General features: G+C 49.6%; 1 protein-coding gene across 1 annotated transcript in view; it reads left to right on the top strand.

Annotated features, from left to right (window-relative positions):
- Window positions 1-2571: 2571 nt before the first annotated feature.
- The window catches only part of WTIP (WT1 interacting protein), a 60265-nt gene continuing 48884 nt past the window's right edge, over window positions 2572-13952 (top strand). Inside the window, exon 1 of the mRNA XM_070953194.1 lies at window positions 2572-3370. Within this exon, the coding sequence (XP_070809295.1) occupies window positions 2572-3370 (799 nt within the window). The remainder of the gene's footprint in view (window positions 3371-13952) is intronic.

Below are 13952 nucleotides of genomic sequence, written 5' to 3'. Positions count from 1 at the left end.
CCGATTCGCGCAAGCTGGATAGATCCGGCCAGATTTCACTGCTGACTTTTTCCCTCCTACATGGATAGGTCTCAATTTACGACCACAATTGAGCCCAGAATTTTGGTTGTTGAGTCATCACGTGACCAGACTCCAATTTATGACTCTTTTTACAATGGTTGTTAAGTCACTAATCACATGGCTTGTAAGTCCAAATCCATCTTATCCAATGGGTATTTTATGCCATTCATTTTGCTGGAAAGCAGCAAAAAATGTCATGTGACTGAGACAATTCAACCGGTCGTAAAGGTGAACTGGTTGCCAAGCCACCCAAAATCCAATCGCATGACCAGGAGAATGGTGAGGTCATTAACTTCAAGGACTGGTCATGAGAAACTTTTTTGAGTCTGACTTAACTTTGAATGGTTGTTAAGAGATCGGAAGGTCATAAATCAAGGATTATCTACATTTGGAGGTAAAAAGTTCACTGAGACCGAATCACTCTACATGCTTAGCCAACATTTAGCTGATTGTATGGGTTGGCCTTCCCCTTGTACCCAGATACTACTTCTGCTGCCCACCAGGTTCTTGTCCCACCCAAATCACTTTAATTATTATTTTGGCAAAATAATTTTTTTTAGGAACCTTTCAATATTTCAATAGGAACCAGACATGCTACAGGTAACCCTAGTTTAACAGCCATTCCTTCCACAATTGTTGGACATTATGACAAAGTTGAACTGTTCCTTGAAGTTGTGGTTGCTGCAGCGCCCCCTGCAGTCACAGGATCAAAATCTGGCCAGCCAGCAGTCCACCCACACGTTCAACCACGGCATGTGCTTTAACTCCCATTCAACAGGCCCTGCTATGGGGCTGCACCCCTTGGGCCCTCCAGGATCCTGTCGCTCCCTGGAGCATTTCTGCAGAACTTGGTAGATCCTGCCCTGCTCTCTAGCTGCTACAGCCTGGTTCTTTGTATTTGCGTCTAATATGCATCCTGCTACATCGGAGCATTTCAGGGGCAGCCTGCAGTTTCCATTTTCTGCTCTTCTGTCCCCAAAGCACACTGAAACCAGAATTGCAGGGAGAACGTTTTTCACTCTGCTCAGGGCCATTGTAACACAAACACACATACACACATAGCGAGAGAAAAATAATGCATAATTGAGAGAGACAAAGTTCTTTCCACTGCAGAACCTCTTGATGCAACAGGCATGGGGATTAGGGGACTGATGAGGGTCTTGGGAGTTCCAGAGCGCCTGTAGCAATCTGCATTTCCTTGAAATCTAAAGCAAGGATGATGCAGAACACACAAACACAGACACAGGCACCCCTGAACAGAAAGGGTGCCCAGACTGGTCACCTGTTATGGGAGGGCTGCACCAGCTCTGCTTGCTTGCTCCTCTCCCCAGGGGATGGGAGCCTTCTGAGAGTTGCAGCAACCTCCTTGCAGGACTCCTGGTAAGAGAACAGCCCCCCCCCCAAGCCCAGGGCTGGTCCTCAGGGTCTTCCTCCGGCCTGTCATTTGGCCACCTCTGCTCACAAGCTGGCTTCCAGGTGACAGAAACACCTGAGGTGAGGTCTGGCTCTTTTTCCTGGGCAAGACCTAGAACTTCAAACTTAGAATAACTTTATTGTCACTTTGAATATACACTAATCGGCATACATTAAAATGAAATTTGGTGGCCTAGAAGCCTCAAAGGGTCTCCACCTCCAATATACACTACATAAACATGACGAAATAAACAAATCAATATTAAATTATGCATCTACCCGCGTGTATTATGTGGCAGGGAGTTCCTTCGGCCGCTGAGCGAGCCCGCATTCTGGATCGGCAGAAGGCAGCCAACGGGAAACTTTGCCTTCACCCACCAAGATGCGGAAAGCGGGGGTGGGGGGTGTCTCTCATCTGGGCCATCCCGAACCGCGGAGGAGGGTCGCAGGAAGCGCTCAGCTGCTGCCCTGCTTGGCTGAATGAGCCCACCCCCCAAAGGAGTTCCTGGGGCTCGGACTTCCAGTCGCCGCTCCTCCCGGCCTATAAAGCGAGGACGGACTGCGCTGGCACAAGCCGAGGCCGGGACTCGCAGCGCGACCTTCCCTCGTGCCGTCGATCCAGACCCCGAAGGTCCAAGGCGGGCAGGCGCATGGCGGGGGCGGGGGCGGGGGGGGCAGAAGCTGCAGGGGGTCCGGGGGGGCTCGCCCGCGGAGGAAGGCAGGAGGGGGCGGGGGGGGCGTCTCCCTGGCCCCGCCCTCGCCCGGTTCAAGCCATTGTCTGGCTCCGGAGCGAAGCGCATTCCAGAGGGACGCAGCGCCGTCGGGCTCCTCCGCGCATTCCTGCCCCACACAAAGAAGTTCCTCCGCCGCCGCCGCCCGCACAAAGGAGGCGCCGTCCGGAGAGCGCCGGCCCGGACGGGGCAGCGCAGCGCAGGGGCGGCGAGCGGAGCGGCCGGGCGCGAGGCGGACCTTCCCGCGGCGCCTCCCCCGCGCGTGGCCGGCCGAGGCCGGGATGCCTGGCGGCGGCTCCTGGCGCCGAGACGCGGGGCGGCCGCGGCGCTGAGCAGCCGGCCGGAGCGCGTGGAGCCGGGCGAGCCCATGGCGGAGCCGGCGCTGCCCCAGGAGGGCGTCGGGCGGCGCCGGCGCCGGGAGCAGCCGCTGAACGGGCCCCCGCCGCCCTACCCGTCGGGGGAGCCCGCCTGCCCGCCCCAGCGCGCCCCGCCCGGCGAGGAGGCCCCGCGCTCCGAGGTGGCGCTGCCCTGCTACAAGCGCTACTCGGCCGAGGGCTTCCCGCGCGGCAAGGCGGCCTCGACGTGCTGCGGGCCGGCGCCGGGGAGCGGCGGCGGCGCCCTGGCCAGCCCGCGCGGAAGCCTTTCGGCCGCCGAGGCTCCGCTCAGCCCGCGCTCCAGCTACGCCAGCACGGCCAGCGACGCCAGCAAGCCCTCCAGCCCGCGCGCCAGCCTGGCCGGCTCCTCCGACGGCAGCAAGCCCAGCAGCGCCCGCACCAGCGGCATCAGCCTGGGCTACGACCAGCGGCACGCCAGCCCGCGCTCCTCGGCCGAGCTGGAGGCCGCGGCCGGCCGGCCCCTGGCGCCGTCGGGCTCGGCCGGCGCCGCCTCCCTGGCCAGCCCGCGCTCCAGCCTCTCCAGCCACAGCTCGCGCAGCTCCCGCGGCTCGATGGGCGCCTACCCGGAGCTGCCGGCTCCCTCGCCGCGGGCCTCGCTGCTGCCCGAGGACGGGCCCCCCGCGGCCGACGCCGAGCCCGCCAAGCTGCGGCTGCCCTGCCAGGTCACGCCGGCCCGGGAGAGCGGCCCCAGCCAGGTGGAGCGGCGGCTGGAGGCGCTGACGCTGGAGCTGGAGAAGGAGCTGGAGCTGCACGTGCGGAAGGAGTACTTCGGTGAGTCCTCGTGGGGAAGCCCCCTCCTCAGGCGGGGCTCCCTGGGCCTGCCACGGACGGCTCAGGTGCCCAAAGGCCCCGGCTTCCCGTCCTCCCAGCCTCTTCAGGGGGGCCGGGTAAAGAGCAGCCAAAGGCTCCCTTGGCCCCTGGCAGGCTGCTTGAAAGGCTCTTCTTTGTGCACTCCCGACATTTTGTGACTTGCAATCTGCTGCTGCTACGGCCAGATTCTTTTCCAAGCACCAATGAGGTCAGAAGGAAGCCTTTTCAGCCCCCCAAGTGGCTCGCTTGATCCCTTCCTAGGGAGGAGAGCCCCCACGCAGGTGGAGCTGCCTGGATTAGGTGCTCTGTCCAGAGGGCAAGGAGAGGGAGGGGTGCCGCCTCCCCCGGGATGCCCTCCCTGGAGGAGTCACTCAGCCAGAAATGAGCTTTTGAGCCAAGAGGGGCTGCCTAAAGTTGAAACCCCAAGTTTGGAGCCGAGTGGTCCCCATGGCCCCTTCCAACTCCAGGCCACCATGAGGACCAGAAGGGCAGCTGCATTACCAAGAAGGCCTGAGGCCGTCCTTTTCTGGACCTTGCAAGTTTCCTGCAACATCTGGCCAGCTAGAGGTAGACGTGGCAAACTGACAGGCCAGCTGGCCCCTTTGTACCATCTGGCTGGAGTTTTGGCTGATCTGCCAATCTCTCAATGGGGCAGCCATCATTGCTAGCCATCAGGAATGGCCAGTAGAGAGAATCCTGGAAGCTAAAGCCCACCTAATGCCCTGTTTGAATGCCGAAAACGCCCCGAGGAATCCAGGCAGGTTTTGGATGTGGCTATCTGTACTGCCAAGGCAGCGTAGGGTATCCTTGTAGTAGCTACACACTTAATGGCACTTAGGAGAAGGAAGGCTAGAGATTTCTCATCTTTTAAGTGGAAGAAGGCTGGCAGTTTTCCTTTTTAATTTTCTTGTGCCTCTTCCAGGAGTTCCATTCTAGTTTTTGGAGTTTCCCCTTCTCCGTGACAGGAAACTATTGTCTGTTTTCGTGGTGAAATGGAACTCCATGACCCAGAAAGAGTCTGTACCATATCTGCTTCCGAGTTGATGAAGTTTAGCATGTTTCTGAGGTGAAATGAGAGTGATCCTCTCCCTGAGGTCGAATCTTTGTAAGAAAAGACTGGGGGGCGGGGGGGTGCAAGTTTGGAGAGTTGCGTGTAATGACTTAGAGTCATCAGCAGAAGTAGACTGTCAAAAGCAGAAGTCATGCTCAAATTACATGTAGCATATTAGGCCTAATTCCAGGTCCAATATTGTAGGACAAACTGGACATAGAAGACAGCAACCAATAATAGGGAAGAAGAAAGAGAACAGTTGAGGGTATTTGGTATCATTAGCCTGAGGAAGATAAAATCGTGTGGAGGGGGGGGTATCATAATGACTTTGGAGTACGGCCATCCTACGGCCTGCAGGCCACCTCCGGCCCTTTGGCTGTTCCTGTGGGGGCCGCCAGGGCAGGGAGTAGCAATATTGGTTCGACCCTCCACAACAGTCCCAGTTTCATATATGGCCCCTTGGGAAAATGAATTGCCCACTCCTGCCTTAGGCTGTCTAAAGGGCTGCCGTGTAGAATTTTGCAGCAGAATTCTTCAGAATTGTTTTAGAACTAGAAAATTCAGCTACATCTTACAAAAAGTGGATCAGGCATAGCCATTCAAGAATGGAATAAGCTACCTCAGAATATTTCATGGAAAGGTCAATGAACTAAAGAGTTTGGGGATCCCTGATTTGAGGTTCTCTGAGAGCCTTTTTAACTTTTTCGTTCTGTTTCTGGGAATTTTCAATCTCTGTACTTATTGCACATGCAGAGACAGTTTGGTGTAATGGTTTAGACAGCAGGCTAGAACCCAGAAGAGAGTGAGTTCTAGTCCCTCATTAGGTATAAAGCCAGCTGGGCAGCCTTAGGCCAGTCACTTTCTCTCAGCCCTAGGAAGGTGACAACGGCAAATCGCTTCTGAAAAATCTTGGCAAGAAAACTGCATGATCTTGGCCAGTAGTCTGCAAGAATCTGACAGGATTGAATGGAATTTTTTAAAAAATCACACAGGCAAAATCTGGAATGAGTTTTAACAGCGCAGTCTCTGTAAAGCCTGAGCAGTTTTTAAAAACATGATTCTACACTTTTCTTGTGATGCTCAGAATCCCAGCCTACAGTTTAGAACCTTAGTATAATGATTGAAATAACACAAATATATGTGTTATATTTTTCCTTTCAGGGAAAGCATAGAACATGAAAACATAAGCCTAAGAAGAAAGGAAATTATAACTAAAGCCAGTATATGCCAATTCCATTACCTTGTAACTCTTTGTACCTTTGTTTCTATGAAACAACCCTCTTTAAGCTTCCACCACATTCACACTTTTTTCATAGGCTACCTTGTGCTCTTTAAGCTTTCACTCCTCTCTGTTTGAGGTTCTCATCAGCTTCTTACCATGACTCTCTTGAGTCTTCCCTTCCTCTCCCACATAGTCTTTCATATATTTGTTTTTGTGACTGGATTCTGCTTGCTTCCCGTAATACAACCACAATTTGTCAACAACACAGCAGTGTCCGACATTCCTGCTTCTAAAGTGATATCTCAAATGTCAACAAAGGCATTCCTTATGCAGGTAGACCTTGACCTATGACTATTTGGTCAACAGTGTTCCAAATTACAACTACCCTGAACAAATGATGAGTTTTGGCTCTTCCAGTACCCTGTGGTCACATCTAAGAGCAATCGGTTGCCAAGTGCTGTGATCATACGATCATCATTTGCAGCCTTCCCTATTGACTTCCCCAGAGAACCAATAGCAGGGAAGTTTGCAAGTTGTTGAAATAAGTCTCCACCAGCCATGCGCCCTCCTCCAATCCCTCTGTGTTTCGGCTGGCTACTAGCACTCACTCACACTCACACACACACACACACACAACCTTCCCCCCCCCCAATCCTTGCTGCACTTCCCACCGACCTTGCACTCTCCCCGACCTGCATCGCTCTGACTCTCAAGTACCCTCCCTTACCCACACAGCTCCCCTCTCACACTGTCCCCAATTTGCAGTGTGCCTCTTTGTGTACCCTTGCTGGCTTAGAAATTCTAGAAGTTGGAAATTGCCAAGTTGGAAAAACACTGATATAGACCAAGAAATCAACTTCATTCCAAGGCTAAAACTATTTTTCTTAATTTTGGACATAGTAACAGAATCTTGCAAGTCTTTACTCTCTCTCCGCCCCACCCTGTCTGAGACTCATGTTAATTAGGGAAATATCTGTCTGTGTCTTTTGCCTATGCCCGTGATGGCGAACCTATGGCACGCGTGCCACATCTGCGGGCACGCGAGCATTGTCCTAGCTCAGCTCCAGAATGCATGCGTATGCCAGCCAGCTGATTTTCAGGCCTTTTGGGCCCACCAGAAATCGGGAAACGGGCCGTTTCTGGCCTCCGGGGGTGGGGGAGGCTGTTTTCGCCCTCCCCAGGCTCCTAAAAAGCCTCTGGAGCCTGGGGAGGGCAAAAAACAGGCCTACCGGGCCAAAAGCGGTGGGAGCGCAGGGGGGTCGTGCGTGCATGCACAGGGGGGTGGGGTACATTGAATTATGGGTGGCTCAACCCCCCACACTCCCCCCCCCTCGCTTTTGGCACACGATGGCAAAAAGGTTAGCCATCACTGGTCTATGCCTTCTTGTTTTGGACTTAAACCCTGTGTTTCCCCTTGTCATTTTGGTAACAGATAAGGTCCACCCATGTCAAGGTTATCTGATTCCTTATAGTACTCTTGTAAGTCAGCTATGAGTGCAGAATATGGGAGAGCTACCATAAGGCCCCGAGAGATACCGACACTGGAAAAAGAAAGGTCTGCTTGCCAGTTCTTCTGTATTGGCCCCACATTCTCATATTTAGAGTTCTAGTAATCTGGGTTCCCACTAGCGGAACCTGGAAGAGGCCGTCAAGTCCACTATTTGGCCAGCTTGTTGTTCGGGTGCTATTTGAATGCATCCAGTGAAGGGAGTCCCTCCCCTCTTTGTTTTTATTCTTGTTAAACTTTTTTTAAGGTTGTACAGGAATATAATCCAACTGAAAGCTACCTCCTTGTAAATTCATTCCTATTCTGTGTCTTCCCTTGGGATTGATGGAGAGCAAGTGTTGACTTCTGTACAGTATTTTAGATATGGGAAGACTTATTGTTTGTCTCCCCCTTTCAGATTTTCTCAAGGCTAAATACAGTCAGTTTGCTTGGTTTATATGTTTAGGACTTAGTTCCCAGTCTTTTTATCATTTTCATGCACTCTCTCTCTTTTTCTTGTACCTGTCTGGATGGTAATTGAGGCAGAGACTAAAGGAGAATATAGTGGAGCTTTTACGCCCTAGGATTTGTCATAATCCTACATAATTAAATTGGGCTTTTTCATTGCTGGAATCCATTTCACATGTATGTATGTATAAACACACCATCTATGTATGTATGTATGTATGTATGTATGTATACACGCACTTTGCACCTCAATTCTGTACATCTGCATTAGATGTTGTTTTTGTTAATCGAAGCCTGCATTTTATACTGTTATTTTCAAACCATTCTCTAACTTAACTAATAAGTTTGAAGTTGCTAGTTATTTGTGAGTTTCCATGTATGTTCCACCCTTTCCACTAGTTTTAATGTTTTTGTTTTTAGTTGCCAGGGGTTATTGAATATTTCTATTCTGTACCCTTACTTTATGGGCCACGTCCTTCTCTTGGCAAGAGCTTCTCCACTATTGTCTGTGGATCTGTTAAAACCTGTCATATTTAGACCAGTTCATTTTCAATCTATAGCTCAAGGCTGAACTGTGGAATTTTTGGTGCTCTCTGAGCTTGGTTGTTTGCTTGCATTGTTTCATTATTCAACTAGATAACATAATTGGTGCATTGATGATGTTAGCTAGTCTGGTACTGAAACGTCTGCAAGCAAATAACCAAGCTCAGAGAGCATTGTGGATTCTCCAGTTCAATTTGTTTCTCATCCTTCTAAAACTTCATTCCCCTTTTTGAAAATTTGTTTTAGAATATTCAGTCAGCAGCACATTCAGTGGGATGACCCTTGGAAAATGGGTGGTGGGAGGAATTCCAAGACTAACCCAGCCCTTGTGATTTCATTTAGCAACCAGTCTAAAGCTACTGTGGGCTTTTTTGTGCCTTGAGATATTCTCCATCTGATTATTTATTTGTAATTTTTTAAACATTTGGATTGTCTGCAAGGAAACAAAAGAGCATCTTTGAAACAGATACCTGAATATTAGTTTAAAAAAAAAATCAAAGCTGCTACAAAAGAAAGCTTCCACTTTCAGTTATTGGAATTCTCTAACCCTGTGTCTTTCTTCTTCATAAATTTTGCAGAATTGACTCTGTAACTCATACTTGGAAAGAATTGCTTTCAATTTTATGCACCTGCCAAGCAGCCTTAGAGATGTGCCATACATGCATAAACCTCATATGATAGTTCCCGGTGCATTTTTATGATAGACCCTGAGAGACACGGAATGCTGCATCTGAGTGCCACATTTTAAGAAGGATATTATAAGTTAGAATGTGTCCATTGCGTGATGATTTAAAGATGGGGAAGCATCTGGAAATGACAGAAAGGGCTAAAAAATTTAGTCTGTAGAACAGTAAGATTAGACATGCAAGCCTGCTTTTTGAAACATGGCCATGTAGAAATGTCTTGTGGTTGCTCCAGAGAAGGACTAGAACCAGAAGGAAGAAATTGCATGAAATAACTTCGGTTCAACTTTGGGTGAAGCTTCCTAGAAATAAATAGCTGATATTGTAAGTTTTGATTTGCTTGAGGCTCTGCTGTCCCTTCCAATAATGTGATTCTTGGAAGTTAGGTTATCAGATCTGCTGCTATGTTTGAAGATTTTTTTCCAAATGAAGACTTCCTAAAATAAATGTTCATTAATGTTCATTAAGTGAGCAGTGTAAGATTGCACTAATTTCGGAAACTGAATTACCCGTTTGTGAGTTCCTTTTTTTACCCAGACAGAATTTTCACACTGAGTTCAGGCTGGTTACAGCTAGTGCATTCCTCTAGAAGAGCGTAAGGGATCTTGTCCCCTGCTGGTTGATCCTATGAAATTCTAGCTGCTTAGGACTGTAGGAGTAAATCTAAGTGAGCTGTCATAGTGGTCGTATCTGGCTAAGAAAAAGGGCTACAATAGTTGAAGACTTGTCTTGTCTTACTGTTAATTTGCTGGGTGGTTTTAGGAAAGTCACTGAAATTATTATTGTTGTTGTTATTACCGGTAATAATACAACACAACACAACACAAAGTTCTTGTAAGAACTGCAGCTAAATATGTGAAGAGCTTTAATGTATGTTGAAGCTCTTTGTATAGTAAAATACAAAGATTAAGTAATTTTGTTATCAATTCTGAATAAGGGTATTTTGCTAGATGTTGTTATAGACCCAGACTGGGAGAATTCTGTCACTGCAGAAGAAATGCCTGGGTTACTTTTTTCTATCAGTGGAGAAGAGACCTAATCTCTTAACTGGGGGGAGGGGTGGGGGGGGAGAAAAGTATTCACTAGAAACAGGAAATGACTGAAATGTATGTAAACATGGTATTAACTATGTGTTCTCTAGATGTTTGGAGACTACAACTCCCTGCTTGCTCAAAATTTATTTTTTTTATTTGTTCAACTTGTATGCTGCCTTTCTCCAAAGACTCAAGGCGGCTTACAATGCATTTAAAAACCATATATAAAACATTAAAAGTTAAACCATTAAAAATAATTAAAACCCATTCACACCATTCATGGCCGGATCTCGCCAGATCACAACAGCAAGATCAACGGCCCCAGGCTTGCCGGAAGAGCCAGGTCTTCACCGCTTTTCGGAAGGCCAATAGGGTGGGGATGGTCCGGACCTCAGGGGGTAACTGGTTCCAGAGAGCTGGGGCAGCCATAGAGAAGGCCCTCCCTCGCGGGCCCGCCAGCCGGCATTGTTTAGCTGACAGGACCCTGAGGAGACCAACTCTGTGGGATCTTACCGGTCGCTGGGAGCTATGCGGCAGAAGGCGGTCTCGAAGATACCCTGGCCCTGAGCCATGTAGGGCTTTAAAGGTAATAACCAACACCTTGAATTGTGACCAGAGACCAATAGGGAGCCAGTGCAGCTCGTGGAGAATTGGTGTAATGTGGGTGTACCTAGGTGCACCCACGACAGCTTGCGCGGCTGCATTCTGGACCAACTGTAGTCTCCGAACACTTTCCAAGGGTAGCCCCATGTAGAGCGGGTTGCAATAATCTAACCATGAGGTGACAAGGGCATGAGTGACTGTGGGGAGAGCCTCCCGATCCAAGTAGGGTCGCAATTGGTGCACCAGGCGAACCTGTGCAAAGGTCCCCCTAGCCACAGCTGTCAGATGTTGCTCTAATCTTAGCTGTGAGTCTAGGAGGACACCCAAATTGCGAGCCCGTTCTGAGGGGGACAATTTCTCCCCCCCCCCCCCCCCGAACCAAGGATGGACAATCAACATAGTCTTTAGGAGGCAATACCCACAGCCACTCGGTCTTGCCTGGGTTAAGTCTGAGCCTGTTGACTCCCATCCAGACCCTCACAGCCTCCAGGCACCGGCACATCACATCCAATTGTGGGGATTGGAAAGGCAGGACTTCTGGATGGTGCTCACTTAGGAGAAACTCAGTGTTTAGAGTCACCATGGGATCATCTTGATAAACTATGTCTTTATGGATCTCATAATTAACTGATAAAATTCACTGCCATTGTGAAGTTACAGATGACAGCTTGGGTGGCTTCTGTGTTCTAAATTCGTAGTGGGCAGATACAATAACTGTACCAAATGACCTGGATGACTGAGAATCTCCAAAGACATTTACAATAACTGTACTTGATTGCAAAAGTTCTCTGCATTGGAAAGCACAGAGGTAGGTGCTAAACAGAGACAAAAGGAGTCTTTATCTTATGCCCTTTCTAGAAGCATCTGAGCAGGTGCTGCTAGGAGTGGGTGCCGGATTTGCATAGCACAGCAACACTCTATGTGAAGAGTGGGATGGGCAGGGCACTGAGGCTGACCGAATCACTTTTTGTTGGTCTTTTTAATAGGCTTGTCCCAAAAAGGGGGCTGTAGCGTTTTTTCATTCTTCAGATACTCCAGTGCCTCTTTGAACAATTTTCCCAAGTGAAATAGCATCTGTTTAGTGGAGGGAAATGACCACGATCTGCTGTACACAAATGTTCTCCCAAAGTACTAGAATTGTCCATAGGCCAAATTTTATTTTCAGTACATAACTTTGGCAAACAATGCAGCTGTGTTTTCTTCCAGTGACTCGGCAAATGCTACTCTTTGTTCTTGTTCTCTGGTCTCATGTAATGAGTATTCCTTCTTGCCCCTTGCCAAGAGTTCCTTAATTCCATTCCTAAAATAAAAGCAAACGTGCTAAATGTACACGTGCAAATTTGCAAGTGGTGCTTTCTTATTTTATTACAAGAATCGGCATTTGTTTCTCGTGGAATTAGGGAACTTCTTTGACCTGGTTTCTGCAAGAGTTTGTTTGTTTGTTTATTTATTTGTTTATTTATTTATTTATTTATTTATTTATTTATTTATTTATTTATTTAATTTATATCCCGCCCTTCTCTCCGAAGGGACTCAGGGCGGTGAACAGCCGAGAATTAAAATAACATACAATATAAAAGTTAAGATAATTAAAAATAAATTAAATTAAACGGCCTCCCAATTTAAAACCCCTATCTATACAGTTAAAACTAACCCATAAAACCTATTCAGGCCAGGCTGGCTTGCTGAAATAAAAACATCTTCAGGGCCTTACGGAAAGTGCGGATATCCGGAATCAGCCGTATTCCGGGAGGTAGCTCGTTCCAGAGGGCGGGAGCTCCCACAGAGAAGCCTTTCCCCCTGGGGCCGCCAGCCGACATTGCTTGACCGACGGCACCCTGAGGAGGCCCTCTCTGTGAGAACGTATTGGCCGGTGGGAGGTTATCAGTAGCAGAAGGTGGTCTCGTAAATACCCTGGCCGTAAGCAATGGAGCACTTTAAAGGTGAGAACCAACACCTTGAAGCACACCCGGAAGACCACCGGGAGCCAGTGCAGCTCGCGCAGGAGAGGTGTTATATGGGAGCGCTATGTCACTCCCGTAATCACTCGTGCGGCCGCATTCTGGACCATTTGGAGCCTCCGGGTGCTCCTCAAGGGGAGCCCCATGTAGAGAGCGTTGGTGTAGTCCAGGCGAGAAGTGACAAGAGCATGAGTGACTGTGCATAAGGAATCCCGACTCAGAAAGGGGCGCAACTGGCGTATCAGGCGAACCTGATAAAAAGCCCCCCTGGCCACGGCCGTCATGTGCTCTTCTAAAGACAGCCGTGTGTCCAGGAGGACGCCCAAGTTGCGAGCCCCCTCTGTGGGGGTCAATGACTCGCCCCCAATAGCCAGCGATGGCGCCAGCTGGCTATATCGGGATGCTGGCATCCACAGCCACTCGGTCTTGGAAGGGTTGAGTCGAAGCCTGTTCCTCCACCTCCAGACCCGCACGGCCTCCAGACACTAGGACATCACTTCAAGGGCATCGTTGGGGTGGTTTGGGGTGAAGATGTACAGCTGAGTGTCATCAGCGTACAGATGGCATCGCATCCCAAATCCACGGATGATCTCACCCAGTGGCTTCACATAAATGTTGAACAGGAGTGGTGAGAGGACCGACCCTTGTGGCACCCCACAAACAAGGCGCCTCGAGGTCGACCTCTGCCCCCCTGCCAACACAGACTGCAACCGGTCGGAGAGATAAGAGGAGAACCACCGCAACACGGTGCCTCCCACCCCCAATCCCTCCAGCCGGTGCAGCATGATACCATGGTCGATGGTATCAAAAGCTGCTGAGAGATCTAATAGGACCAGAACAGAGGAGCAACCCCTGTCCCGAGCCCTCCAGAGATCATCGACCAATGCCGTTTCCGTGCTGTACCCAGGCCTGAAGCCGGACTGGCACGGGTCTAGATAGACAGTTTCATCCAGGTACTGCAGGAGCTGTTGCGCAACCACACTCTCAACAACCTTCGCAATAAGGCAGGTTTGCAGGGTTCATCCTAAGGACCAATTCATTTGGCACCAATGACCTTGAGCAAAGGTTCTTCTGTGGGTCTCCAGTGGTAAAGGTGCAGGGATGTAACTGACAGGTTTTCTCCCATCCCTCGGTCCCTCCTAGAACTTGGGCAGCCCCCCTTTCCCACACACATTGGCTGAGTCCCTGTGAGGCAAGTCGAGCAGAGAGAGAGTGACTGAACCAAGGTCACCCTTTCATGGCTAAAGTGGGACTTGAACTCACACAGTCTCTTGCTATCTTGTCTGGTGACTGGCTCCCACCATCTTCGTTTCCCACATCTGGATGCGTCTGTCGGTGTCCTTCCTACAATCCATTGCTGGATGCATATTCCAGGAAGAATGACTTCTCTGGTCTTGGCCCTTTTCCACTCATATCTCTGGCTTGATGCAGAACATTTGATGTACCTGTGTAGTGGTCCTACAGCCCTGCAAGGACTTGTCAGTGGAGTTTT

Source organism: Pituophis catenifer, unplaced genomic scaffold (assembly GCF_029215685.1).
Source record: "Pituophis catenifer annectens isolate HBS135680 unplaced genomic scaffold, rPitCat1.0.hap2 SCAF_13, whole genome shotgun sequence".
NCBI classification, from domain to species: Eukaryota; Metazoa; Chordata; class Lepidosauria; order Squamata; family Colubridae; genus Pituophis; species Pituophis catenifer.
Note: the sequence above shows the minus strand (reverse complement) of the source record. Positions and strands in the feature narration are given on the sequence as shown.